The sequence below is a fragment of the Megalops cyprinoides genome, chromosome 1, assembly GCF_013368585.1.
Source record: "Megalops cyprinoides isolate fMegCyp1 chromosome 1, fMegCyp1.pri, whole genome shotgun sequence".
Lineage (NCBI taxonomy): Eukaryota > Metazoa > Chordata > Actinopteri > Elopiformes > Megalopidae > Megalops > Megalops cyprinoides.
Window position 1 is genome coordinate 62,381,430 of NC_050583.1, and position 26,176 is coordinate 62,407,605.

A 26,176-nucleotide genomic window follows, 5' to 3' on the forward strand; every position below is an offset into this window, starting at 1 on the left:
GTTGCCCCGTCAGGGTGAAACGCTTCGTATAGTTCTAGCTGCATTGCTAAAGCATTTACAGAGACAAAACTACATGTAAATAATAATTTTACGGATATGTTGCATGCATTTTTTATGTATTCAAGGTTTAATTGCTCTCTACCCCTAGTTCCCTGAACTGCTACAGCAACACGGCAACCGCGTACTCCCGCCCAGAGGAGGAGATAGTGGGGAATTTCCCAAACGCGTCGCATTTTAAAGTCACAACATCACCTTTCACTCATTCATTTGAGATCTGTCATTGCTGTGACAGCCAACGTTTCCAGTATGAGCGGTGAGTAGTTACACATTATTATTACACAAGTATTGATGTACAATTGTGAATACAATGTTTTAAAGAAGCATGGGAAATCAAGTGATATGTATCCAATTAAGCAAGGTTTACTTTTTTCTGTGCTGTTTACCCATGCGCAGTCACCACTGGAATCTGACTTCTACCGCATATTCAGTCATAATTCTAATGATATTCATTCGTCCTTAGAATGCCTTTTGGCATTAAGAGTCGTATCTGGATCTGCAATGTCACTGAACAGTTTCTGTTCGTCCTCACGGCAGCACCCTTAATGTTGTTCTTTTGTTTGTATTTGATGTTATGCGAGTACTACCAAAAACAGCATGAGGTCTCTTTCATGACTAGACAACAGACATGCAAGCGCTGTAAAACAACTTAACTTAATACATATTATATTAAATAACTTGTTACCGTTTAATCATACGCAACTGTAACTGTAAAGTAGGTTATGTAATAGCCTACTTCAATGTCATGCTGTTAGATTTTATGTTGTATGTATTCTTTACTGATGGCTCATAGTGAAACTCAATCATAACACTGTATTTAATGGTTATCCCATGCGATGCAGATGTATGAATATCCTTGTTATTTGTTGCATGAAGTCGACTACGTTTTGATTCTCAAACTTTGTGAATGAGATTATTCATAAGGTTGTAACTTTTATCAAATTATCGCGCAAGCAAAAACAGAAAGGCGACATGCGGAAGGAAAATGATGTAGGCTAACCGTGGGTGAAACAGAACTTGGGGTGGTTTGGCAGTGTTCTGCTATATACCAGAGGCTTTTTCTTTTAGATTTGGCTTGTAAAATAATGGTGCCCAATATCTATCTACTGTTACAGACCTCTTGCTAGAAAAGGACAATAATCTGTGCGACGAAAGTAACAGAGGAAGTTATAAAATTCCAACACTCAGTTTTCATTCAGTTTCCAAGTAGTGAAACTAGTGACGTGCCGGGTTTTCAGTTAGGCTATCATTTTCGACTTGAAAGAGCCTGTCGACAACCATTAGTTTAAGTTGATTTGTAGACTTCTGTGTGACTTCTAGCAAGAGGGCTGAGATTAGTTTCAGAACATGTAAAATGTACACCAGTTTTGACAAAATGTACGATTTTGTTAATGCGGCTCTAACTTCCATAACGTTACAGTTGTGCTGCATCTTTTAATTCATGGTGTTTTCATTTCAGAATCAGAGATCGTGTTACATTTGCACATATATTAGTGGGCAGATAGGCTATATATTTTACAGATATGTTATTTTCAATGCAGCCTTTAAACGAGTAGTAGCCTACAGCGTCCGCCTCCAGGGCTTTCCCTTCAAATATTGTTTGAACTAATAAAACGTGTTAATGATTCGCATGCTGTATTACACTATAAAATATGCATTATGCAGTATACATTAGTGTGTGTGACATGAGTCCCTTCTAAACGTAAATGCGGTCATTACTAAACGAGGCAACCTGTTAAAGACTGAGTTTGAAACTTAAAAATGAACTACGCAATATATTAATATCCTACCATAACTATAAACGTGCTGTGTTTTATTAAAAGCCTCTACATCAAATGTAACAGTCTAGTCCACATATTCTTTCTATCGCTTAGCTTGCTGGTCAATATTTATGCCGCATCCTTCAGTTTCTCTATCCTCAGGTGGACAACAATGTAGTTTTCAAAAACCCTACGCACAGGTTAGCTAAAATCAGCGGTCAGTACTTCGAAAACCTATTGTGACCTTTTCTTGTCATTATCTGATGTCGTCATCAACCATAGCCCTACAGGTTATTATTACTCTGTGCCCCTCATCAGACACAGTGATGGACTGGGCTGGGAAGGGAAGCACCATTAGTAGTCTGAACAGTAGACTGTTCAGTGCTGCTTGGAGCCGTAGACTGCAGTCAAGCGTGTGTGAATTAAAATGATTAATTTTACTTCCCTAAGTGTAAATATTGCCCATAGTGAGAATTTTATTTGGTAGCATAAGCCATACATTGCATATTATTGTCATACTGGCATATCATGGAGTGGTGGCACTAGTGTCGTACCCATTTTATTGCTTAAGTCCAATTATCCAGCTTTGGCAATTTAGTATAACAAGTGCTGCAAAAATGACTGAACATGAAATGTGCAATGTCTGAAAAGTAGTTATTTTAACTTTCTTTCCTTTGTATTTATTTTCAATAGTATCATACAGGCCAGTGCTTCAAATGCACAAGAATTCACAATTCTCAGGTAAGAACCTATTGCTGCTTTAAGCTAGTATCAGCACTACATAACTGAGTCAATGATTGAATGCTAACAAATACAAGGGGGGAGAAACTAAGCTGTGGTATTGCTTTCATTGTTAAAACACTTAGATTGTCCTCATTTTAGGTACAGTTAAACTGTCATTCCCTCACATGGTCACTGTGCAATACTAAAAGTACATATAAATGTATTTCTGGTACTGATCAGCCCCTGCTCTGAACTGTCTTATTGATGTGCTGATGAGTTGATTCAATCTTAAGCGGTGACCTGACATTGACTGCGTGCACGTGCATGTGCGCACACTCACACACGCGTGCTTGTGTTTGCGGGTTTGTGGGTGTGCATGTGCTTGTTTGTGTTTACTCTTTGGTATGTACGAGGAGGAAAGTTTCCAAGTGCTTGGTGGGCAATGAGACAATGTCCATGTCTCCGCTGTGTGTTGCGGTCAGGGTCAAGCTTGGATCTGTGGAGGTGTGGTCTGCGGTCGCTTCATTGTAAATCTCGGTGGAATGCACTGAGCATCCTCTCATTCATTAGTGTTCCATCAGTAGGTCCTCAGTTCTGTTTGGACTAGCAAACTGGGTAACACCAAAACATCTTAGTTAAGCAAACAACCTTTTTCCCCTCTTAGAGGGCACCAAAAATTGTGCTCTGGCCAACCCAAGGAAATTATTTGGTTTGACAAACTAAGCATTTATCATTCAGCTTTTAAATCATCACGCAGCACGTGTGAGTTTGTGTCATGTGACATTTTTACTGGGTTTAATTTTGCAGGACATCATTTTAATCCAACAAAGTACCTAGTTAAGTCGGGTATTGATTGGGACCCCTAGGTGCTCTTTAAAGAAGAGCCACATAGTACTTCTTTTTGACATTCCTTCTTGTCTGGTTTGCAGGTGAGCCCCAGGTCCAGATATATGAGCAGCCGAAGCAGAGGGGCACGCGCTTCAGGTACAAGTGTGAGGGTCCCTCAGCTGGCAGCATCCCAGGAGAGAGGAGCTCAGACAGCAGCAGGACCTTCCCCAGTATTCAGGTCAGAGGGCGTGCAGTGCTATCTTCAAAGCATGTATGTTTAATTACAGTGGATACATGCATGCATGTATGTTGTGCTGCCATAGCCATAAAATACTAGTGATTATCAGAATTGAAACGATGGCTAATTTTGACAGAGTGCTGTCACTACGGTTGAATATGCGCTTCCCAAAGGGGAGCGCAGTGTGACAGAGTGCTGTCACTATGGTTGAGTATGCACTCTGACTGCCATACCAACGAGCCTGGCTCTTTGGTGTCGCGGTCAATGTTTGGTACCCTATAGACCCGGGTTCGAGGCCAGGTGGGGGGACTGCTCTCACCCTTCGCTACACTATGATACACTAATGATCTGCTATAAGTTAGAACAGTGACTGGTTCATTCCCCAGATGAATGATATAAGAAAGCAGCTCCACAGTCAATGGTGTGAATTAATGTGACGGTAAAGCATGGTGTTCCTCACAGCCTCATATAGGATTCACCCTGCAAAATATAACATCCTAAAAATCTTGTTCTTTCTCTGATTTTTTTTCCGATGTAATTTTTAGATTTCAAACTTCTGTGGAAAGGGCAAGGTGAGAGTGTCGCTGGTCACAAAGAATGAGCCCTACAGGCCACACCCCCACGAGCTGGTGGGCAAGGACTGCAAGGATGGCTACTATGAAGCTGAGTTTGGGCCAGAGCGCAGTATCATCATGTAAGTGAGCATGCACCTTCTCCTGGCTTCAGGGCATACAGGTTCAAGAAACTCAGGATTAAAGCAAACTCTTAGTGACATGTCGTGACTGTGATTTTGTCACACACTTTTGTATGGTGGCTGCTGGAATGTGATGTTACAATGCTTGGGTGTGATGTCATCATTTTCCATCGAAGCACAGCTCTTTGCCTCCCAGGCTGACCAGTCTGAGACCGCCTCATTCCAGTGCTTACGTTTGTGGGAAATAGTGAGTCATATGCAAATTGTCAGGCATGGGTTTGCCTCGTGAGGCTTGTTGTCGGAGCTGTGATCAAGCTTTCACACTGGTGAGCCTGGCCAGGTCCAAAATGAACTTCCTGTTGTAACCCTGTGTGAGGGTTAAAAACATTTTTGTAAGATACATCATTGAAGACCACTGTAGACCACAAAACAACCACAGGATGACCGTGGTGTTCCTGCCTGCGGAGACTCTCATCACAACATGAGAGGCTGTAGCTACGGAGTACCAAAGTAACCATGGTGTGTCTTTAGTTTTCAGAACCTGGGGATCCAGTGTGTAAAAAGGAGGGAGGTGAAAGATGCAATACTGCAGAGAGTGACCCGCAGCATCAACCCCTTTAATGGTGAGAAGTTCAACTTTACTTTTCCAGTTTAATCCTCCCTTCCAGTCAAACATTATGTTTGAAAACCTTTAACATTCGACTCTTTGCCATGTGTTGCATGTGTTTCACTCTGGGAGGTGGCAAAAGACTGTTAACCTCAAGATTCAACCCTGTCACCAAACAAGTACAGTAACTGAGCAGACAGCTGTTCTGACTCTTTGAGCAGTTTCTTACGCAAATGAAACTGGCTTCTGAGGTACAGTCTGGTGGTGAATTAGCCGATTTTCAGTTATAGATTTTTTTATAGATAGGTTTTTGGAATCATTGTTTGACATCTCCATCTTTCCAGCAAAGCCACAGCCAAACCCATCTGTGTGAGTCACATGCATTATTCTCCCTCATGCCCATTGCCGTCTTCTCACTTGTTTGTGCCAGAGGCCACACTCTGCAGTTCAATTCGGTCATTCACCTCAGAAAGGGGGGAAAATTTTCCATTATTTCCCAAAATCCCATTTCGAAGTTTAGCACGTAATCCCTCATTAAGGAAAGTTACTAGTCATCAAAATAGAGCCAAATTCTGAGGAGGCAGCATTTAAGAGATCGGCAGGAAAATAAATGAAAGTAGGGAAAGTATGTATAACAAAGCTGTTGCTCAATCCAAGGAGACCATGTGAAAGAAGGGGGTGGGGTGGGGGCTGGGCTCATAGTCATGGCTTGTGTTGCTGGGAAACAGTTCCAAGGGTAAAAGATGGAAACCTCTGTCAGAAAACAATATATCTGGCTGTGATTTTGATAGCATATCAGAAACTAAACCCAAAACAGAATGTCAGAAAGGAGCAGCCATTTATACATATCATATCTGAGTCAGATACAAACCGAAGGGCTGCCAAGGCATGAATCAAATGCAACAAAAGATTCATCATCTGTATGACAAAGAACAGATTCAAAGCCAGAAATTCACCTGGTGAGCAGAACATTCAAGCCTGGTTAATTTCAGGCCAGAAAAGAACTAATGAAAAAAAAAGGTAAGTGAAAATAAGGCAAGAGCAAATTAACTAACATTAAGCCGTTCTCAGTCAATTTCAAGGTTTTATCCTTCATGCTTCTGTTTCTGTCTTGCACTGCATTTTACTAATGTTTGGAGCAGCTACTGTGCAGAGAAACTATGCCATATGCGTTAGACTATAGAGAGGCTGGTGATCTCATCCTAAAGAAAGCAGCTGGAGCTGCTGGCACCACTCAATAACCTCCCATAACTGCAATAACGGAGAAAATAGGGATTTCAAAAGCAATTAATGTGGGCTGTTGGTTTCTGAACATTGGAAAAACTGAATCATTGATTTTTGTTTGTGTTACATTCATAGTGATTGTGGTAGCAACAGTTCTGGTGTTAATAGTGATGATTTTGAAATGAGAATCACAATTTCCATATGCTTATGTCCTGAGGTGACAAGAGAGAGATGGGAAACTTCTGGCAGTGTATTGGAAAAATAGAACAGACCCATGTTTTCCTTGCATTAATCTGCCACTATTACTATTACAAGTACTGCAAAGGGTTGTCCATTGGTTTGGAAACAGATAAAAATAAAGCTGAACAAAAGACAAGTGTCAAGATGTGGCAACTGACATGAGTCACCATAGTGAAAGGACAGAGGTGCAGAGCCCAGGTACAATCCCTCTTGCCTACCTCCCACTCCTTCTCTCCCTCTCCCTACCACCCACTCCTTCTTCAATACTCTTTCTCTCTCCCCATTGTCTATCTCCAGACTACTCCGTTCTATCTCTCCTTGACTTTTTCTCCCCCTTTTCTGTCTCTGAACCTCCTCCTCTCTCTCACTCTCCTGTTTTCCCCTGCTCGGCCTCTGATTTCAAACCGGGGGCTGCCAGAAGACGTCAGAGCCTCTCTCTCTGTGTCGTCGGGCATGTGCGGTGGTGTTTTTTACTTAACATCAGCCTCCAGTGCAAGTGTCTTTTCTTCTCCTGCGTTCAACCTTCCACCAGCACTGACATCACCAGCGGAGGCGGAGGTGTCAGTCGTGCACACAACTTATAAGCGGGACGGCCTTTGTGCGAGGTGTGAAATGAGGAACTCCTGAAACGATGCATGAGTGTGTGGGCAGGTGTGGACTGACATAAATAAACACACACGTAGCCCACCCACCCATCCACCCACACACACGCACACATATTTGTCTCTGGGTAACTTAAGAGCATGTATGTCATCTTCACTAAATTAAGGATACTTTATTTTTTATCTTTCGTCAATTAGGAGCTTGCCAGCTTTAAGGTAAACTAAGTTATGCCATAGTTATTACTGAGCGTATATATGCGCAAGATTAACAAGATGTCATACTGTTATGCTGTGCTGCTCTATATTTACTGCTTGTTACATTTACCTCCTGTAACCTTCATAACCACCTTCTCTGTCATTCTGTCTCTACCTGTGTGTCTCTCTAACAGTCAGCAGCCCTCTCTCACTGCCTCACAGCTGACACAGGAGCTGCCTCCTGTTCACTCACCACTAGTGACACTGCTCAGCCCACAATATAGCACTCAGAGCTAAAGTAACACTTAAAATACATGCATGCAAAGCACTGTCTAACTGAACTGAGAGAGGGGAAAGTATTTTGCTGCTGTGCACACCAAGTGTTTTTCATGTGGAGAAGCAGCAGAGCAGAGCAGAAATGCGATGGTCTCTGTTGTGCGTGGTAATGTAGGACAGTATCGTACAGTACATGATCGAATGTGCGTGTGCGTTTTTGCATACATATATTCACATGACATTTGGCACAATATCGTTAACAGCTATGGAGGCAGATAGTGTAAAACCATATTGTGTCAGGTGGTGTTGTTCACAGTAGTTTACAGTGTTCCGATAGGTTGTTTACTGTCATTGAGTTTTCTGATGTGTTAGGTTGTTTTGTTTACGGCAGTTGACAGTGCTCTGATGCATTGGGTTGTTATTTACGGGTGCTGCCAGTGTTCTGATGTGTTCTGTGTGCTGTGTCCTTTACAGTCCCACATGAACAGCTGCTGCAGATGGAGGATTATGACCCGAACGTGGTGCGGCTCTGCTTTCAGGTTTTCCTGCAGGACGAGGCAGGCCACACCCGTGCACTGAGCCCCATCGTCTCCAACCCCATCTATGACAACCGTGAGTGGCCTACACAGAGGCTTATCACCCTCTCCTCTCTTCTCCTCTCTCCTCAACAAAACATCTCACTCACTCTCACTTGTCATGAAGCATACCACCTGGGTTTGACATCTGGTGCTGTGGGATTGGTAGCAGTACAAAAATAAGCCTTAAATTGGCATCCTGGGCTTTTGAATTAAGGTTGGAGGAATGAGTTTGGATTTTGTGCCAAAGAACTTACCAGCACTTGCTTCACAATTCTGTAGGAGCGCAATGCAGGAACTCCCGTCACTGACACGTACTCTCTGTTGTGCATCTATGAGTCTTACCTCTCTCTCACTACATTGATTGATTCCTCCCTTTCTTTCTCTCCCTCTCTCCCTCATTCTCAGTGACACAGACAGGTTTGAGTGTGTAACAGATTCCATGAAGCCTGCTGTCGTCACACTGGCACGTTGCAGGAAGCCCTGACGTGTAGTGATAGTAGTCAGATTCAGATTACACGCCCATACGCGTAGTTTCTGTAATGCAGCCCACAACATGAGTGGCTACTGAAAGAGTTAAACAGACGCTCATATTCAGCCCTTTATATGGTGGTATGCACAAAAGAGTGTGTGTAGCTTGCGCTGTGTGGTGGTGAGGGAGGTACGTGGGTGGCTGTGTGGGTTTGGGGATGTGCTGTGTCAATGCTACGTAAGAGACAAGGGAAGAGGTGTGAGAGAACACCAATTCTCAGCTCTGCGTCTGAACTTCACTTGTTAGATGACAATGTTATTCAAAGTTATTCACTCCTGTCTCGAGACTGGGCTCTTTCTCCTTTCCATCAGCTCTCATGAGCTGAAAAAGAGGAAGCAGCATGGTTCATTTTCGTTTTCTGAAAGATTACCAAGATAGCCACTTCCTCTGCTGATAACACGTTAAGCAAATCTTCACGCTTGTCTTGTACGTGTGTGACACAGCACAATCTTGTGTAGTGAACATCAGGTCGTCCCACAAGTTAAGCACCTGTAACCATGCACAGGGGATGTCCTCACCTCATTCTTATGTCCCCCTCCAGGTGCCCCAACCACAGCTGAACTGCGCATCTGTCGCGTCAATAGGAACAGTGGCAGCGTGAGGGGTGGCGATGAGATCTTTCTCCTCTGTGACAAGGTGCAAAAAGGTAAGCCCCCCTACCCAGCTGCAGTGATAGCGGGTTACTTAAGAATTTTAATCACTGCATTTGGGCAACATGGATAAAAAAGACCGAATAATAAAAATTCATTCTTTCATTTCTCTCATTCATTCACACTCCCCCATCACAGAATCTGCTATTCATTTGGTGCAGTCATTTCCTTCCTTCCTTCCTTCCTTCATTCATTCATTCATTTATTCATTCATTCATCACTCCCTGCTGCAGATGACATCGAGGTGCGGTTCTTCACACACAACTGGGAGGCCAAGGGCTCCTTCTCCCAGGCGGACGTCCACAGGCAGGTTGCCATCGTCTTCAAGACTCCTCCTTACATGGACACCTCCATCATCGCACCTGTGACCGTGGGCATGCAGCTACGACGCCCCTCTGACCAGCAGGTCAGCGAGCCCATGGAGTTTCGATACCTGCCCGACAACAAAGGTGAGATGCACTCTCGCAATAGCCTATGACACAAATAGCAAGGGTACTAGAGTAACCGTCGTCCTTGATGCGGTGTATTGCACTGTCAGTGTCTTTCTGTATATTCATTACGTTGTCCCTGTCTATCCATCTATCTATATTGAATGTGCATTCCTGCTTCTCTGTGTATTCACTTTCATTGTTTCTCTGTACATTTACCGTGAATTTTCATTGCAGATCCATATGGCTACCAGGAGAAGAAGCGGAGACTAGAGGACATTATGAAGTCCTTCCCCAATTTCAATGGTGAGTCATAGAAAGGCCAGAAAAGATGCATTTTACCTCACAGAAAGTGAAAGGAATTGTGCAAGAAATTAAATAATGTTATTCCTGTATAGGTACGAATCCTGTTAACAGACCTAAACTGGTGCCGTGGATGAACCAATCGATTAAAAAAGGTCAGAAATTGTGTACATGCTCCATTATTACTGTGTATTTTCTCATAGTGCCGCATTTTCTAACTCAGGAAAACCCACAACGTATTCAGCTGATTTTTTTCCTTATCAGAGCCTATTAACATGCACATGAAGATGATCACACCCAATGGTGTGCAGAAGGCTCCACCCAGTAACTCCATGTACCGCAACTGGGCCCCGTCCCCTGCCATGACATCACACACCCCAGCACAAGCTGCAGTGTCCATCAACCACATCGTGCCACACTCCATTCCCACCATCTCCCTGGAGACCATCAAGATCGGGCCATCGTCCAGCAGCAATGGCCCCAGCATTCAGCAGCCACAGTCCAGCATGGTACTCTCCAGCATGGGTGACAATGGCTGCCTACCAATCCTCACTGACAGGGATCTGCAGTGTCTTGGTCCGGGCCAAGAACCACAGGGCTCAAACAGCCATGTCCAGCAGCAGCAGCAGACCTCTCTCCACAGGAAGGAACCGGCACCAGAACATTGTGGAATCCAACCCTCCTGGCCTGGGTACAGCCTTCCAGCCACCCCAGACATGTTGAACGGAGGTCCAGCCATGACCATGCCTTCACCCATGGATAACATGGAGAGTGAGGACAGTCTGCAGAGTTTCAGTGGGACCCCACAGACGCTGTTCCAGCTCAAGCAGGAGACCCAGGGAGCCCAGGGTATGTCCCCCAACATGGTCACGATGTCCCCAGACGGTGCCCTGTCCTACAGCACCCTCACACCCTGCCCCATGAACAATGGGGGCGCTCTGGAGATGCTGAAGCAGAACGGGGTCGAAGAAGCTCACTGCCCCGGCTTCAACAACTTGGCTCCACGGAATCAGTTCTCAGCCAACGGCATTGACCCGGATGAGCGCTTTGATGCCATGACTTGGCTTTACTTTCCAGAATAACCCAAGAGTCTGCAAGACCAGAGGTAATGTGCAAGGACACAGTCCAACAGTATGCTGAAGAAACTAGAAAGTTCAGGAATGTCATTCTTGATGAGGATGCATAACTAAGGCACTATTGTGCCTGGCTACTCAAGGAGCAGAAGTGCCATGATTCCTTTATGCTAAGTAGTGTTCAGAGAGTGTGTAACCACAATCAAGTGGGGTGATTATTGCTTAAACTCCTGTGTATGAGTTAATTTTTTAAAGAAAACTCTTGAAAACTCATGAGGTAATCTTTATAATCTTTTTTAATGTTTATTGTATTGGGTATTTATGTGTATATTAATATCAAAAGCCATGGTTGGGATGGACATGGAAAACTGACATCGGGTTTCCCACTCAGATTTAGATTTTTTTCTGACTTTTCAATTAAGTTGTAAGTGTAGCCATGCCTTTCATGGATTATCGCCTATTTCGGTAATACTCAAATTCCCATGAAATTGGGTTACTCTGAAGATGGAATTGTGGGTGAAATGTTTTCTGAGAAGCATGAGTTATTTAAAAATATTTCATGGCTGTGTGGAGCACACAGGGGTGCTCTTGGCAGCAAACACAAATCATCAATTCTCACCCTGAGCTTCATGTATATGCTACCAAGTCAATTTGTTAGCACATTGAAGTTGTTAAACTTGATAGTATATCACATCAAGAAGAAAGATGGGTGTATTTCAGTCACTGTAAAAGAAATAAGAATGAAGTTTTATTATTTGCGCAATTTTGTGACTTTTCTTGAGAAAGTGCAATATCTGACCACTTTCCATGACTCCTGGATGACAATACTATCAAGGATTTTCAAGGAGCACGGGAACCCTTTAGGTTACACCAAGACATTGTTTTAGTCATGCAAATTTGAGAAACTGTATTCACTTTATTTATTTTTTTTTACAGAAGCTTTAACTGTAACTGTTCCTAAAAAGGAAGTAAAAAGGGATTTAATGTTCCTTGGTAATGGCTATGTCATATATAACAGTACTGCCATGTGTTCTCAGAGCACAGCTTAACAAAGTTATGAACAATGCCACCATACATATAAGAGTTTAACCCAGTGTCAACATTTTATAGAGAAAATTTATCTCCACTATAATCAAAACTGTATGAATTCAACAGAGGTCAACTTGATGAAACATGATTTCCTACCCCTTTGTGGAGAATGAAAGATCTCAAATTCATTACTGTATAACTGAATGTAATGATTTAAATATATATGTTAATACAGTTTACTGTTTTACTGAATGTATTGTTTTTTAATGATGCCATTTGCGTACAATTACTCTTCTATGTTTTCTATATACTGTGTTTAATAAAGGGTATTTTATTCAATACAGCATTTTTAATCTGATTTCAACACATGTACATTGCAATTTAACATCATACAGGTTGAATAGAGGCCCAGATGCACAGAGAGAAAGTCATGTCCTCAACCTCTTTTGTGAATTATTATCACAAAAGTCGCTAAAGTTTGTCAAACAAACAACCTTTTACCATGCTTTCCCCTCTAATTAAAACAAATATGCATTTTTTTGCAATGAACAAATTCAAAATGTAAGGCACATCTGTGAGGTTTCAACAGTATTTAATCAAACATAAAAAATGAGAGCTTCTGCGTGTACTTTACAGATATCTATCCACTTAAATAGTCTAAACGAGGGAGGACAGGGGATGTGTTTTTTGATGCGGTGATAGTACTCTCAAGCAGGTATGGCTTTGTGTTGAGGCTTGGCGTTACCACGCAGACTCCTACAGGCCCTCAGTCTCCTACTGCAGGGGGCCAGTCCACATCCACAGACTGTGGAGAGTGCACAGTGAGAGAGAGAGAGAGGATTAATTCAGTCACTGGCTTGTACCAAAACTTGGTATTGGCATTGTGGCATTATGCAGTGTGTCCTGCGCCCACCTCCACATCCAGCTCCAGGATGTCCGTGTCAGTCTTCATGAGGTCACACAGGTTGGGCCTGGTTCGCCCAAAGTCCCCATGAACAAACTCCTTGATGTAGCTTGGAGCAGTCATTAAGGAGTTTTAAACTTTTCAAACTTTTAAAATTATTTAAATGATTAAAAACAAATAAAAAAAAACTGCTAAACACTGATAAATAAGAAACAAGATCTTGAACTGAACAGCAGTTGTTCTGAATGGGTGTGTGTATTCCCCTTCAAGCTGTTTTACAGTCTTCAACATTCAAAGTGTTTAAAATTCACCTACAGTCCCATTTAAACAATAAGATGACATCATTCATGGAACTGGATTGTAGCCTACATACTGAAATGCAAAACATACTGTACTGCCAAGCCTATGAGTCCAAACCCCATGTCTGCCCTGGCATTTCTGGTGTAACTGTAGCAGAAATATAAAGAAGATGTTCCAGACAGATATGTTATCGAGCATTGTACAGCAGTGGTACAAGAGCCATATGTTAGTAAAGGCTACGTGATTTGGGAAGGAGTAGATATTTAATGGTGTGGGCAAAACATCTCTGTGTCTCTCTCTTAGACTGAGTAAAAATTGTAATGAAATTGCAGTGAAATTGTTCACTGCTCAGGCAGTCCTGTATCTGTTGTATGCACTATTTAGACATTACCAGTAGTGTGTTCAACTTAGACTATCCCTGTATCTGTAGTGCGCACTACTCAGGCTGCCCTGTATCTGTAGTGTACACTATTGAGGCTGCCCTGTATCTGTAGTGCACACTATTGAGGCTGCCCTGTATCTGTAGTGTACACTATTGAGGCTGCCCTGTATCTGTAGTGTACACTATTGAGGCTGCCCTGTATCTGTAGTGTACACTATTGAGTCTGCCCTGTATCTGTAGTGTACACTATTGAGGCTGCCCTGTATCTGTAGTGTACACTATTGAGGCTGCCCTGTATCTGTAATGTGCACTACTCAGGCTGCCCTGTATCTGTAGTGTACACTATACAGGCTGCCCTGTATCTGTAATGTGCCCTACTCAGGCTGCCCTGTATCTGTAGTGTACACTATACAGGCTGCCCTGTATCTGTAATGTGCACTACTCAGGCTGCCCTGTATCTGTAGTGTACACTACTCAGGCTGCCCTGTATCTGTAGTGTGCACTACTCAGGCTGCCCTGTATCTGTAGTGTACACTATACAGGCTGCCCTGTATCTGTAGTGTACACTATTGAGGCTGCCCTGCATCTGTAGTGTACACTATTGAGGCTGCCCTGTATCTGTAGTGTACACTATACAGGCTGCCCTGTATCTGTAGTGTGCATTACTCAGGGTGAGTATTGCTCATTGTGAGGATACGTCCCTGCCTGGGTGCGCAGGTGCAGTTGAAAGTGATGCGAGTCCAGGAAGCGTGCGGTCATGGTGTGGATGACGCGCTGCCGCACTGCCAATGGCCGGCGATGCAGCACCCTGAGTGGTGTCTTCTGGGCAATCTTTAACTCCTGCATTGCACAGAGACGGCAGACATTCACAAGCGCACAGACACACAGCAAACAAAAAAAAGGTGCGACAACAGCATGCACAAGCATGACTGGCATTAACTACATCCTGTGGTTAAACCCTAACGTGGGCCCTTACCAGTAGCATCAACATCAACATCAAAGCACAAAACACTTAGCATGCTTGTGTGGTTCCTGTGCTGATGAATGACATGCCGGTTCTAGAACTTCTTGTCACGCCTAAACGAAGCCACATTCAAATTTCGTGAATAAACGTGAAATATTTTCGCAGCAGTCCCAAAAGCACAATTCTTGTGGATTCTGTAACTGCTCAAGGCTGTTGTTGTTAACCCTAACAATTAAGAAAGCAGTATCATTCATTACTGAGAAAAATTATTTACTGTAGCCATGCCATCAGTTGTGTCAGGAAGGTATGGTGGTCCTGAAGTGCAAGAGACAAATGCAAAAAAAAAAAAAAACACAAAACCAAACCTGGAAAAACCAAGAGAAAACATGTATTCTCGCATTTGGTTTCTGGCTTTCTTTAGTGCCTCACATTTTCTCATTTGTTGTTAACATTTTACTTAATCCATTAGTATACCACACTGGAGAAATACCAAGCGAACCAAAGGAATATGCTCATTCCAGTCCTCAAGTGGTGAGTGCTTTATAAATGGCATACCTTACTAGGAGAAAATGCACTTCACAACTTCACAGAAATCACAAAACTGTTCCGATGCCCATGCACATACCTTTATGTCTTTAATGAATTCTATGTCTTCTTTTTCAATGGGCCTCTGGGTCCAGATCAGTGCGCCGTAAGACTTGGTCTTCTCCTCCTCTCCTTCCTTCATGTGGCCCACTGCATCTCTGCAGAGCAAACCAATAGCTCAGGTCTGTCTTCTGTGCCTGTATCTCCCAGATGGAGTCAAGGCTGCATCAGGGCAACATTGTGAAGATGTTTTCATCCTGCAAAAGGCTCCTGAGGGTTGCTGATCTGTATGGGGAGCTGCAGACTTTGTATGCAGCTCATGCAAACAAGCAAGGTAGTGCCAGCGTTGCTCCAATGTAATAGTGCTTACACCTGACCAGTGATTTGTGGCCTGCTTCCTACCTTGTTACGATCTGCAAGTCCCTCACTCTGATTTTGTCTGAAGACTTGTTGATGGCCTGGGAGGAGGTAAGAGACAGTGGTCACTGGAAGCGTAGTGCAGAGGGAGTGGTTCATCTAGGCAAGCGGGAGAGCTCTGTACCTCCTGGAGCTCTCGGACTTCCTCCTTGCTGAACTGGGATCTGTGAGGGTTCAGCAGCTCCACTGCAAAGGGGCGACCTGAGGAGCACACCATTCAGCAACTGCACTGCCAAGGGCCTGTACACGCCATGCTCAAGACCGAGGCCAAAACCTGCAAGGGCTCGCATCGCCAAGGAGTTCTCCATTTATTCCAAGAAAGCCCTAGCAATACCATCTAACGGGGAATGAGAGTGTATGACCTGGCAGATGAGCCAGCGGCAGCCCATGGGGCATGACTATTGCACTGTGGTTTAGGCTGCGACCCAGCTGGAGGACACAGACCGCTGTAATCATTACCATTTCCAAGAGTCCGCACGTCCACGTCCTCCCTTCCCGAAGATGAGAAGTTGAAGCCTGTGGTGAAAAAAGAAACTAGTCTTAGCGGCGAGACAATTTAGGTCGATGGATTCTAAGTATACCAGCATGCACCAGCTGTGCTGGAGTAGTACTCCAGGCAGAAACTGGAATCTCAGACGGGACCCCGTGACCCTGGCGCTCACCCTCCGACCGGAAAGCAGACAGCAGGGGTGCCGTGATCAGCTCCTCCACCGATGACTCCATCCTCCTCTCCCCATCGATCACCCATGGAGTCTGCGGCAGCGTGCGGGAGAACTTGTTATATCTTCCTGAACGAGAGGAGAGAGGTAGACGAATCAGGGGAGGCAAAACTGGCCCACTCCTTCACGATGAACTCCACTGCACAATGCAGATATGCCTTTCAACTATACTCAAATTCAGTTTCCATGATTTTTACTGCAAACAGTCAGCATTTTATCATTGATACCGTTCCCCTAAAAATGTTAGGAGCTGCCAAAGAGCAAAGAGCACTTGTACACCAATATAAAACTCTTGAGTGAGTGATTTCCTTTACACAAGAAAAAAAGTAAACGTTGTTTCAACAACAATAACTGTGACATTGATCTTGTCTGCTTGTGTAACCAGCAGGAAGATCCAACACAGCAACTCAAAATCTATGGACATTTGTGCGTTTCCTTTGAATATGAGTGTTTCAATAAGAAGGAAAAAAGGGAATCCCTGGAGTATCTTCACAGGCGTATAAAAATCCCATTTTCTAGTAAGCATCAAGTATTGCTTAGGTCAACTCACCAGCCACGAACACAGACACATGGAGACACTGAATGTCTTGGGCAGTGCACCTTGTAGTTGGGCACTTTGGAGGACACGGGAACTGTCTGTGGGCACAAAAATTGGACAGGAAACTGTGGAGGGGCAAAGGAAAATGGACAATCGATGCTGTATGCATTCCACCAGCCATTAAGGTTGACAGCAAAACAGCCTTTGACCTACTAACTACACGTGCAGAAAAAATTTACAGCAAAGAATTAATGACTATCACAGCGAAGGGTAATGGGGGGTTTCGAACTGGTAAATACCCTGGCCAGTAATATGAGTTTATCAAACTCTTATCAAGAATCTACTTAGCCAACTTGAGGATGGTGCTTGTGAGGTAAACAGGCCATGTTCTTTCCCCACTTCCAAATCATGCCTTCCCATCTGCTCTGAAGGGAAGGCTTCACCCCAGAGAGGGAGCCGGTCCCGATACTGAGAAACGGCCTGCCTTGTGAAAAGACAAGCTCACAATGTGACTGTTTACCTGCGGAAGTTCTCATCTGTTATCTTCTCGAGCGCCTTCACCACAGCCATTCTAGTGAAGACTGACTGCAACAAACATCGACAGAGAAGAGGGGGGGGGGGGGGGGCCGCCTCGTGAGCGAGCTGCACGTTCTCAGAAAACGTCAAGAGCCAGACGAGGAGAAGGATGTGGTGCATCGTGTGTTTGCATCATTTTCGTTCTGCCTAAACTTCGCCACCTGAGGGCTTCAACTTCAGAGGAAATTGAATACTCCTATGTTACTGAAACCTTGAAACTAACAGCCTGGTGTGAAAATTACCTTTCAAGGGAAAGCGGGTTGTTTTTAATTCCATATGTGTTCATTGTTTCAGATAACAGCATGTTAGTTTTTTTTTTTCCAAGTCTTGCATTCCTTTAGAAATCAATTACCATAATATAATTCCTTTAATATCACTGTCATTAAGTAAAACACCAAAAGCCAAAGAATACAAGATGGGAAATGAATGCTCAACCACCAACCATTCTGATTGGCTCGATCTATATCCTTATTAAATTCATACCATGGGATTTGGCTCTTGTATGTAACTGAAATATTACACTGTTCACTACAACACACCCAATATTATATGAGGGACATTAAATAATAATGTTGACTACACTTAAAATCTATTTCCACAGACTCATCTGGCACCTTTCAGAAAGCTGATCAGAAGACCTTACAACATATGATTATTCACTGGAAATGAACGGTGCCCTGCTTTCTCCAGATGCTTATCTCACTTTAACACCATAATTCCACAGCACAAGGGCAATAAACAGCAATGCACCCCTGCATTGTCGTATTACAGATATTACAGTGTTTCACTGTCTTAGTAACGTGATGCTTGATGCTTGATGCTTTACGCAGAAGCCTCACTAGCTGAGAACACAGGATGTACACAAACCTGGGGCTTGTCTTCATGTGTCCGGAGAAGAAATGCTTTACAAGAAAATGTGGCATCCTGTCTATGAGACGCAAACCACAAAGCACGTCTTTGCAGTTAACGTGAACAAAGAGTTGATCAGTATTCTGAGCTACAGGTATTTTTCCAATTGGCGTACTGTCTATCATAAAAAAGGGTTTCAAAAGAAAATCAGATAGTGACAGAGTACGTAATAAGCATTTCTGCCGGTTTACATAAATCGATTAAAACAAAACAATGTGGTTTGTTTTGTCATTTCTTTTCACTCTATCTACAATGATTTCTTACATTTCCTATGAATCCATGTCTGACTATCTAGTTAATTACTGTCCATCCCCTTTTCAGAAGAGTGTCAATCATTGTTACCATAATTACATTATATTAAGGGGAAGGGTATGTTCCCACACAAATTTCTATTTATATTTTATAAGATAATTATTTGGTACATGAAAGAATAGAGGAAAAAACCCATTTGACAGAATTCATTTGCAGTACTGTAGTTCTTTATAATGTGCACTACTTTGAGAAAAGTACAAGCACAGAGATAAAGAATGTTGAATAATATATGATTTGTACATTCGAATGGCTTGTTATGTTTGAATATTGAAAGTGTTTTTTGTTGAGATATAAAATATGCCTAGTGTTTTCATTTTGATGGTTGTGTTTCTTGGTGAAATAAGCACAAACCATATGGCAGAAATGGCAAGAGCCCCTGTAGCAGTTTCTTTGGTTAAGGTTTTTGTTGAGCTCTGAACAGAAGTTTGTAAACATCAACATGTTGAACTACACACACCAAGTTGTAAATAAAATCACTTCTTGTTATAGTAAGGTACTCTGAGTTCTTGCTATGGATCAATGCTTTTGCAATAACAGCACAGGAAGCTAGTTTTTATCCAAGCAAGAGGCAGAAGGAACTTAGAGCCCTCTAGGGTGAGAGATTACTGTACCATGACCAGCAAACACAAGTTTGTAAATACTGTACAAAACTTTGCACAATCCAGTGTATGCATGTATTAATCAACTTTTCAGTTTTAACTAGAAATAAGTCTCTGTCCATTACAGACTTTCAACCCAATGGCCTCTGTTCCACTGTTATTGTGCATGTACTATTCACAATTACAGAATACTAAAAGTTCTGAAAATCAACAAATACAATGTTCTATACAGCCATATTCCATATTCCATTTTATGCATGACGAGGCCAGCATCCAAAACATCTTGAACTCTTGAATAGACCTACGCAAGACATCTCCTTGTGCAACAGTCAACAAAAGCTCTAACCTTACCAGTTTGTTCTTAGCTGGTTTGAAGCAGTCAGAACACGTAGTAGCCCTGTGGAGTGAAGGAAAGATGGTTGGGTAAGGTCCAACGTCAAACTGCATCCATTGTTACATTATGGCTAATGGTAGCAATTATGATACAGGCCATTTAAATCAGTAACAGGACAAAATATTACAATGCTAAAAAGACAAAAGTAAGTATCAAAGTAAGACAAATATTAAGTATCCATGAATGATTCAAGATTAAGATGATTATAAAAAACAAACAAGATAAATAACACATCAAAAACATAGTACAGCTAGAGTGAAACCATCACCATGTCCTGAATGCTGTACGTTAAATGTTAAATTACACATTGATGCTGACTTTAAATACCTGTGAGGATAGCTCTTTTGAGTTTAGACTGATAAGGAGTCTATCTACCTTAAGCCCATCTGGAGCCAAATACTGTATTTCTGAATTTCTCTCTCCCGTATATCACCAATTATATCCATGAATAATTCATTTATCCAATGATGGATGACATTATTTTGCACTAGACACACGTTAAATTAACAGGCCTGTCTCCTGTATTTGTGCTACCCCCTTTCTTACTTGTATAATATTACCTTGTTTCTAATCCTTAAGTATTTCTCCAGTTTTTACATACAGCATTAATTTTTTCTTAGTAGTTTACAGATCATCTAATCAAGTTCTGTAAGAACCTCTGGATATAACCCATCACAGCCTGTTGGTTTATCTTCATTATTGCATAGTCTCACCTGCACTTCAGTGCCCCTTATTTCATGTCATCTTTATTTCCTTAGTATATGCATGTCTATAACACTTCTGTCTGTGATGCTTTCAGCAATGTAAATGTAATTGAGTATAACAGCACTGTCATGGGTGTTGTAAATCTACCTAAAAAAACTACAATATTAAGTTGTTTATACTACTTAAATTCATCGTATCAATATTTGTCCATATAATTTTGAGAACTGTATGGTTAGAAGACACGGCCTTGAATTGCCAAAATAGCTTTAACGTGACTATGCTGTCCTCGCCTGACCCCAATTTACTCATTTCTGAAGTCTAAGTCGTCATGATCTTCCCTCCGTTCTGTGCACAGCTTTAACACTGACTGCATATTGCAGTATCATTCACATTATTCTCCCCTTAAAGTTATTCAAGAATATTTCCTACAAACCAAGTACAGAAGCCCTCCAGTTTTTGGTACTTTGTCCCCTGCTCCTTCACAAAATACTGTTCATTTCAATGCTGTATTTACACCCTAATAAACAGAGTTCCCACTGAATTTCAATGACTACTATGTACCAAATGAATAATTTTGCAGTCTAACCCTGATGTATTATTTACAATCGAGATCAACATATAACCAAACCCAATAGACACTAATTATTTTGCAGTGGGACAAGGGCTTCTCTGGGCAATGTCTTCATGTGAGTAAGGTAAAACTCCAGCACACTATATTTTCCTACTTGTTGTTACTTCAACTTTTGTCCTCCTGGCCAGGCAAATAAGTGGGAAGAGGAAGATTTGTTTCATCCCATCTGCTTTGCCTATCATCCATCAGGGATTACGATGTACACAGATGTGATTTTCAGCTAGACTGTTTTCGTGGAATTGATATAACGTGCAATCCCTTCATTGCTCTTTAACACATGACTGCTCCACTGTCAGATGAGGACTTGTAATTAGAGTGTCATTTTAACAAACCAGGGTGAAAGGTGCAAACAAGGCGACATGGACCAAGGTAACAGCGAATGGCAAACCTACAGGAAGTGGCAGTCTCCATCGGTTTCCGGGTGTGTGAAGCCCACACTGACTTCAAAGGGACTCTGCAGGAGAAAGCACACAGCGGGGAGTGAGGGAAGGCGTCCGAGAGGCCCTGGACCCATCCAATCATGTTGTTATTTCACCCAGCCGCTGAAGCCGCACCAAAGAGCTGGCATGGTGAGTGTAATCCAAAGCAAACGCAGGGCTGCGGACCCACTCAACTAGGGCAGTGTTACGAAAGAGTCAGAGGCGCGGCTATACACCACACTAATGGCGGAGCCACCGGATGGTCCGAGTCTGTATCTCCATCTGCCACCTCTTGCGTGCGTGTGCATGTTTGTGTTAATTACACGAGGGGGTGTGTGTCTAAACATCAGCCGAGGCCTAGAGCAATAACTGCACTGCAGCCAACACCTTCCAGTTACAGAAATGGCCCCTCCCCATGCAGACAGCGCAAAGACGGGAAATGATCCTCTTGCCTTGGCCAGCACAGGTACACCCAGCTCCTGGGAGACCAAGCCATTCATGATCCACTTGAAGGCCTCCTTCACCTGGATGACGTCATCCTTGCCAAGACACAGCCCTTTTTCCCTGATAAACACCACGCAAAGCAGAAAGCAGAAATCAGTCACACCTTAAAAAGTCATTCAAACTGCTCTTAAAGATTTGAAACAAGGCTGCACGTGTGAAGCATATGGTTGGTTATTCTTAAGACACAGACCAGGAAAAAAAATACTTCACACACAAAGAATACCAACTTTAATACTCTCCCTTGAAGGTGAAAAGGAACAGTGGTTATTGCACATTTTGCCAAAGGCATGCATGCATGCTTTTAAAAAATACTGGGCTGACCACTTAACCTGAAATCAATAACAGTGACTACAATATCGAGCCAAAAAATCAACACAGACTCCTTGAAGTGAAGCTCCATCACGTGTATAGCTGGAGTATGTTTTGCACAGTTGCTTCATTCATCGCCAATCTCAGGTTACAATGTAAAGGGAAACCCCCTAGCGTTAGCTGGCTGTTACGTCAGCCTGGCATCATCTCCACCCCTGCTCATTCCTCACGTGTCAGCACAGCACGGTAACAATCATGATCTGCATACTTCACTAAAACAGGCCTGAATCATGTGTCTGATAATTCAAGTAAAGATCTGATGCAGTTTTGTTTATAAAACCTTTTTTTTTTGCAGCACAGACTCCTAAGGCTTGTGCAGAATTATGACCAAGTTTTAGCAGCTGAGGTTTGTCTCAGGGCTGCTTTCAATGGCTGCAAGCATGCCAGCATGTGTAAAAAGTCTCAGAGGACTGCATTCCTTTTGGTTCAGCACTCCCGCACGACTGCAGAGTCTGGAGTGGCAATACAAGCCTGGTGTACAATTGGGGATTCCAAACTGGGTTACATAAAGGTAAGAAACGGAGAGGTCGCACCAACGGGACGCGGGTGATGCAATGTGGCGAGACAGCAGAACAAGTACTGCGGCGCAGAGGCTTACCTCACTTCCTTCTTGACAAGCAGCCAGGTGGAGTGCTGTCAGCAGGCCGCCACGCCCCCCATTAATCACAAACAGGAAAGACAGACGAGAGACAAGCGTTCAGAAAGGCACCAACGTGAACAGCCGAAATGCGCTGCCACAACAACACTGCAGCGTCCTGTTGCAATCGGCTCGGGAATTTCACATCACGGGCGCAGCAAAGAATGCTGTCCTCCTTGTGTTGTAGGTTTCCACCTCCGTTTCCCATAAAGGCTTGGTGCTAGGCTGAGCATTTCACAACTTTCAGGGAAACAGCTTGTGGTGGGAGGGGCTGGGCATTAAGTGTTGATTTTGAGAACATCTCTGACTTCCATGCTTTTATCAATTTGCATATGCATCTCCAGTGAACTTCCTATAGGCTCACAAAGAGCCACGCTGCTTGCAAACCAGGCACTGGGGGCAGAAAGAGGGAAGCAGGTGGGCTGAAGCGGTCAGGTAATTCCAACCAGGCATGGACACACAGCGAACACACCCACCCACACGCTGTCATGGCACGGCTTTGAAAACCTCACATCACACTGCACGAAGGGATTGCGCTTGATGAGGACAGAAGGTGGTACAGCTTTAACACCTCCCTGCCCGCCCCCAACATCACCACAAACAGCTCCATCTCACCTTCAGTTGACAGAAACCGCTAAATCATTAGCTGTAGACAACAGGTTTCAATAAGTAGCAACCATGCATCATCCAGTTCATGTATGATAATGATTGAGCTGGTTACACTAAAAGGAGAAGGCTCATCTGTGGTTCATCCAGCACACATACAACGCTCCATTACACATCAAATTCAATTGTGAAAAAAGCCCTGAAGTCTTACAAAGCAGGCTTTTCTGTGCTAACAGTATTCACCCAGTCATACTAAGATTACAGTTTACTGTTTGAATTGACCATCACTTGCTGGTACACAGCTCTGGCACCGACACTGGATCTTAAATATCAATGTCAATTGTCTGGGCCTAACACCAGTAGCCAGTACACTGTGATACATAATACAGACCTGAATTGTGTATCTAATACAACACAAGGCGGGTACTCAGCGCAGCATGTGCAACATACTCGGCTCTTTCAGTTCCACATCCATTTGTACATCAATTTCACTGAGAACCTTAACCACATTCTTGTCCAACTGTGCCCTCTAGTGGTCACAACTAATACTGAACAAGAAAAAAATCTAACTTCATTTAGACATGTACAGTGCCTTTTCCTCACAAGAAGCAGTACCAGCCTCCCTTGTCGAATGGCACTGTCCTTCAGCATCATTTTGCCATGTGCCTATCCCAAAGGGTTATGCAGCAATCCATAATTCCTTTGATGGACCCAGCTGCAAACTCTCATTTAGCTTGATACACTCATGTTCTATTGCGCTGGAGGTCGCTCTGGATAAGAGCATCTTCTAAATGCATGTAATGTAAAGTAAAAAAAAAAAAAGCCCTGTCATGTCATTTAAGAAAGAGACAAATGGTCCCTCACCTCCCTGACTGACAGCTGGGCGGGGAGTGAGACAGACAGCACAAGACTGTCAAACTGATACCCCTCTGCAGTAACTGCCTCTGACACCTGCAAAGAGTTAGAATGGAAAAAGCACAAAACTCATTATGGACTGATCAAGGCACAAGGTAGCTGTCTGGTCTTACACATCTAGAACACACTGACACTCAATTAGAAAAAAGCATTTATCATTCTTGACACTGCTAGCTTTGCTAAATCATGGTTGTTGAAACTGAGACAATGGCCCATGCAGCTTTGATCATACCTTCTTGGCAAAGGTTTTGTCGCAGAAATGCTGTAGCACACCTAGGCACACAACACAAACTTTGGGCCCTGCAGTGTCCAGATCAGATTCTGCCTGGGCATGGGGAACCACCTCTGTATCTCCCTCCACTGTGTCCAGTTTCACTCTCTTGCAAGGAGGGTCTTCTGTGCGCTCATGGTCTGGGACATCATGAGATTTACCACACTCTCCGGCACTGACAAAGGTGTGTAGTTCATTCATCAGGTCCTGGAGAAGAATAACAAAGACATTTTCAAAGCGAGGGACATGTGGCTCCCTGACAGAGGGCTGGGGTTTGCCGCCACATTTGTGAAGGGTCAGCAAGTCAGTTGTGACAATTTCTAGGAAGGGTATAATCTACCTCGTAGGACTGTCGGTACGCCGACTGCAGCCCAATGCAGCAAAATCTCAGTATGCAGCGAGCACAGCATCCTGCACTCAGCAGCGCTCGCACAATAGGGCGGTCCTTCACCTTCAGGGGTAACATGCCGAGGTCCTGGCCGCAAGCATAAACAGAGAGACAAGTTAGTCTAGTGAGCGCATCATTGCTGTAGTGCGCTCCTTATTGCAGCCGGTGTAAACCTCCCGGGTTGCCAAGGATTCTAAATGCTATGGATCGACAACCCAAGTCCGACAAACCATATCACACGACACCAGATTGGCGTACCAGTTTGTGGCTGTAACTTTGTCTTTTTTAAAACTTCCAGATTCCAAGTTTTTCTTCATCCGCTGTGCTATGTTGGTCGCTGGGGAAACCGCTGCGCATCAATATACAAAGGTGCAATGAGGAGATGAATCTTTCAACTTGTGTTAAGAGATTTGTTTTTATAAGCGCTGGACTTCACCTCCCATCAATGCCTCCTGAAAACGTGACGCGGCGACACCTCGTGAAAGCGTCCAGGCACTAATTGCCTGTCATTTCACACGCATCTTGATCGTTTAAGATACGTACTCTTGTCATTGCTATCGGTTTTAGTTAACTGGAAGTAAGATAAACTTCACTGTTTTATATGATTGCTTGCTGTAGCTAATACGCTTGCTAACTTGCGAGAAAAAAATGTTCCCCAACAAAAGTCAAGTCAAAATTGAAATCAATACACTGCACGTTAACGACAGCGAATAGCCTATTTATTGCAGTTCAAACCGCTGGCATACAGGATGTGACAAATAGTTAATGCAGATGCATATTTACTTGGCAAGCTACATAGCTAGTACTAACATAAACGTTAGCTTGGTAGCTAGCGAGTTGGCCAGTGTAGTACGACCTCGTTAGGTATGCTACTGGCTAACGCTAGCTAGGGAGCTGGGCATGCTGATTTTTTCTTGCGAGCATGGAAAATTATTCGCTTATCAGTTTACCATGTTTTGCCGTTTGCACGAAGCCACAGCTTTGGAAACTTACCTTGCTAGCTATTTTGCTAAATACTGATGTTACCTAAATGGAAAATACAATCCACACATGGCTAGCTTTGCTAACCTGCTACTATTGAGCTCGATACCTTATTAA

General features: G+C 43.2%; 2 protein-coding genes across 3 annotated transcripts; one reads left to right on the forward strand and one right to left on the reverse strand.

Annotated features, from left to right (window-relative positions):
• Positions 1 to 256: 256 nt before the first annotated feature.
• On the forward strand, positions 257 to 12,187 carry LOC118794141 (proto-oncogene c-Rel-like). Its single transcript, XM_036552325.1, has 11 exons — positions 257 to 313; positions 2,511 to 2,558; positions 3,470 to 3,606; positions 4,152 to 4,300; positions 4,832 to 4,923; positions 7,919 to 8,056; positions 9,093 to 9,197; positions 9,435 to 9,650; positions 9,867 to 9,935; positions 10,028 to 10,087; positions 10,197 to 12,187. The coding sequence occupies exons 1-11, from the start codon at positions 307 to 309 to the stop codon at positions 11,012 to 11,014; spliced, it is 1,839 nt and encodes a 612-aa protein (XP_036408218.1). The 5' UTR covers positions 257 to 306; the 3' UTR covers positions 11,015 to 12,187.
• A 127-nt stretch (positions 12,188 to 12,314) lies between these two features.
• Positions 12,315 to 26,165, reverse strand: pus10 (pseudouridine synthase 10). 2 transcript variants are annotated; one of them, XM_036555405.1, is made up of 19 exons: positions 26,072 to 26,165; positions 25,337 to 25,427; positions 25,031 to 25,165; positions 24,652 to 24,897; positions 24,369 to 24,455; positions 22,860 to 22,894; positions 21,841 to 21,952; positions 21,362 to 21,423; positions 19,591 to 19,636; positions 17,364 to 17,428; positions 16,856 to 16,941; positions 16,249 to 16,374; positions 16,046 to 16,102; positions 15,711 to 15,787; positions 15,572 to 15,627; positions 15,210 to 15,327; positions 14,318 to 14,460; positions 12,948 to 13,047; positions 12,315 to 12,839 (listed from the first exon to the last, which is right to left on the reverse strand). In XM_036555405.1, the coding sequence occupies exons 3-19, from the start codon at positions 25,154 to 25,156 to the stop codon at positions 12,801 to 12,803; spliced, it is 1,581 nt and encodes a 526-aa protein (XP_036411298.1). In that variant the 5' UTR covers positions 25,157 to 25,165; positions 25,337 to 25,427; positions 26,072 to 26,165; the 3' UTR covers positions 12,315 to 12,800. The 2 variants fall into 2 exon arrangements, with proteins under 2 accessions (XP_036411298.1, XP_036411211.1); XM_036555318.1 differs by lacking the exon at positions 25,337 to 25,427.
• Positions 26,166 to 26,176: the final 11 nt, after the last annotated feature.

Bases quoted from the DNA above. Each gene is read 5' to 3' on its own strand.
- LOC118794141 (XM_036552325.1), top strand. The intron at 2,559-3,469 runs GTAAGAACCTAT...TCTGGTTTGCAG, and splicing joins CAAGAATTCACAATTCTCAG to GTGAGCCCCAGGTCCAGATA. The intron at 8,057-9,092 runs GTGAGTGGCCTA...GTCCCCCTCCAG, and splicing joins CAACCCCATCTATGACAACC to GTGCCCCAACCACAGCTGAA.
- pus10 (XM_036555318.1), bottom strand. From the start codon at position 25,156: ATGTTACCCCTGAAGGTGAAGGACCGCCCTATTGTGCGAGCGCTGCTG. The intron at 16,375-16,855 runs GTGAGTTGACCT...CCTCTCGTTCAG, and splicing joins TGTGTCTGTGTTCGTGGCTG to GAAGATATAACAAGTTCTCC. The intron at 12,840-12,947 runs GTGGGCGCAGGA...CACTCTCCACAG, and splicing joins TCCTGGAGCTGGATGTGGAG to TCTGTGGATGTGGACTGGCC.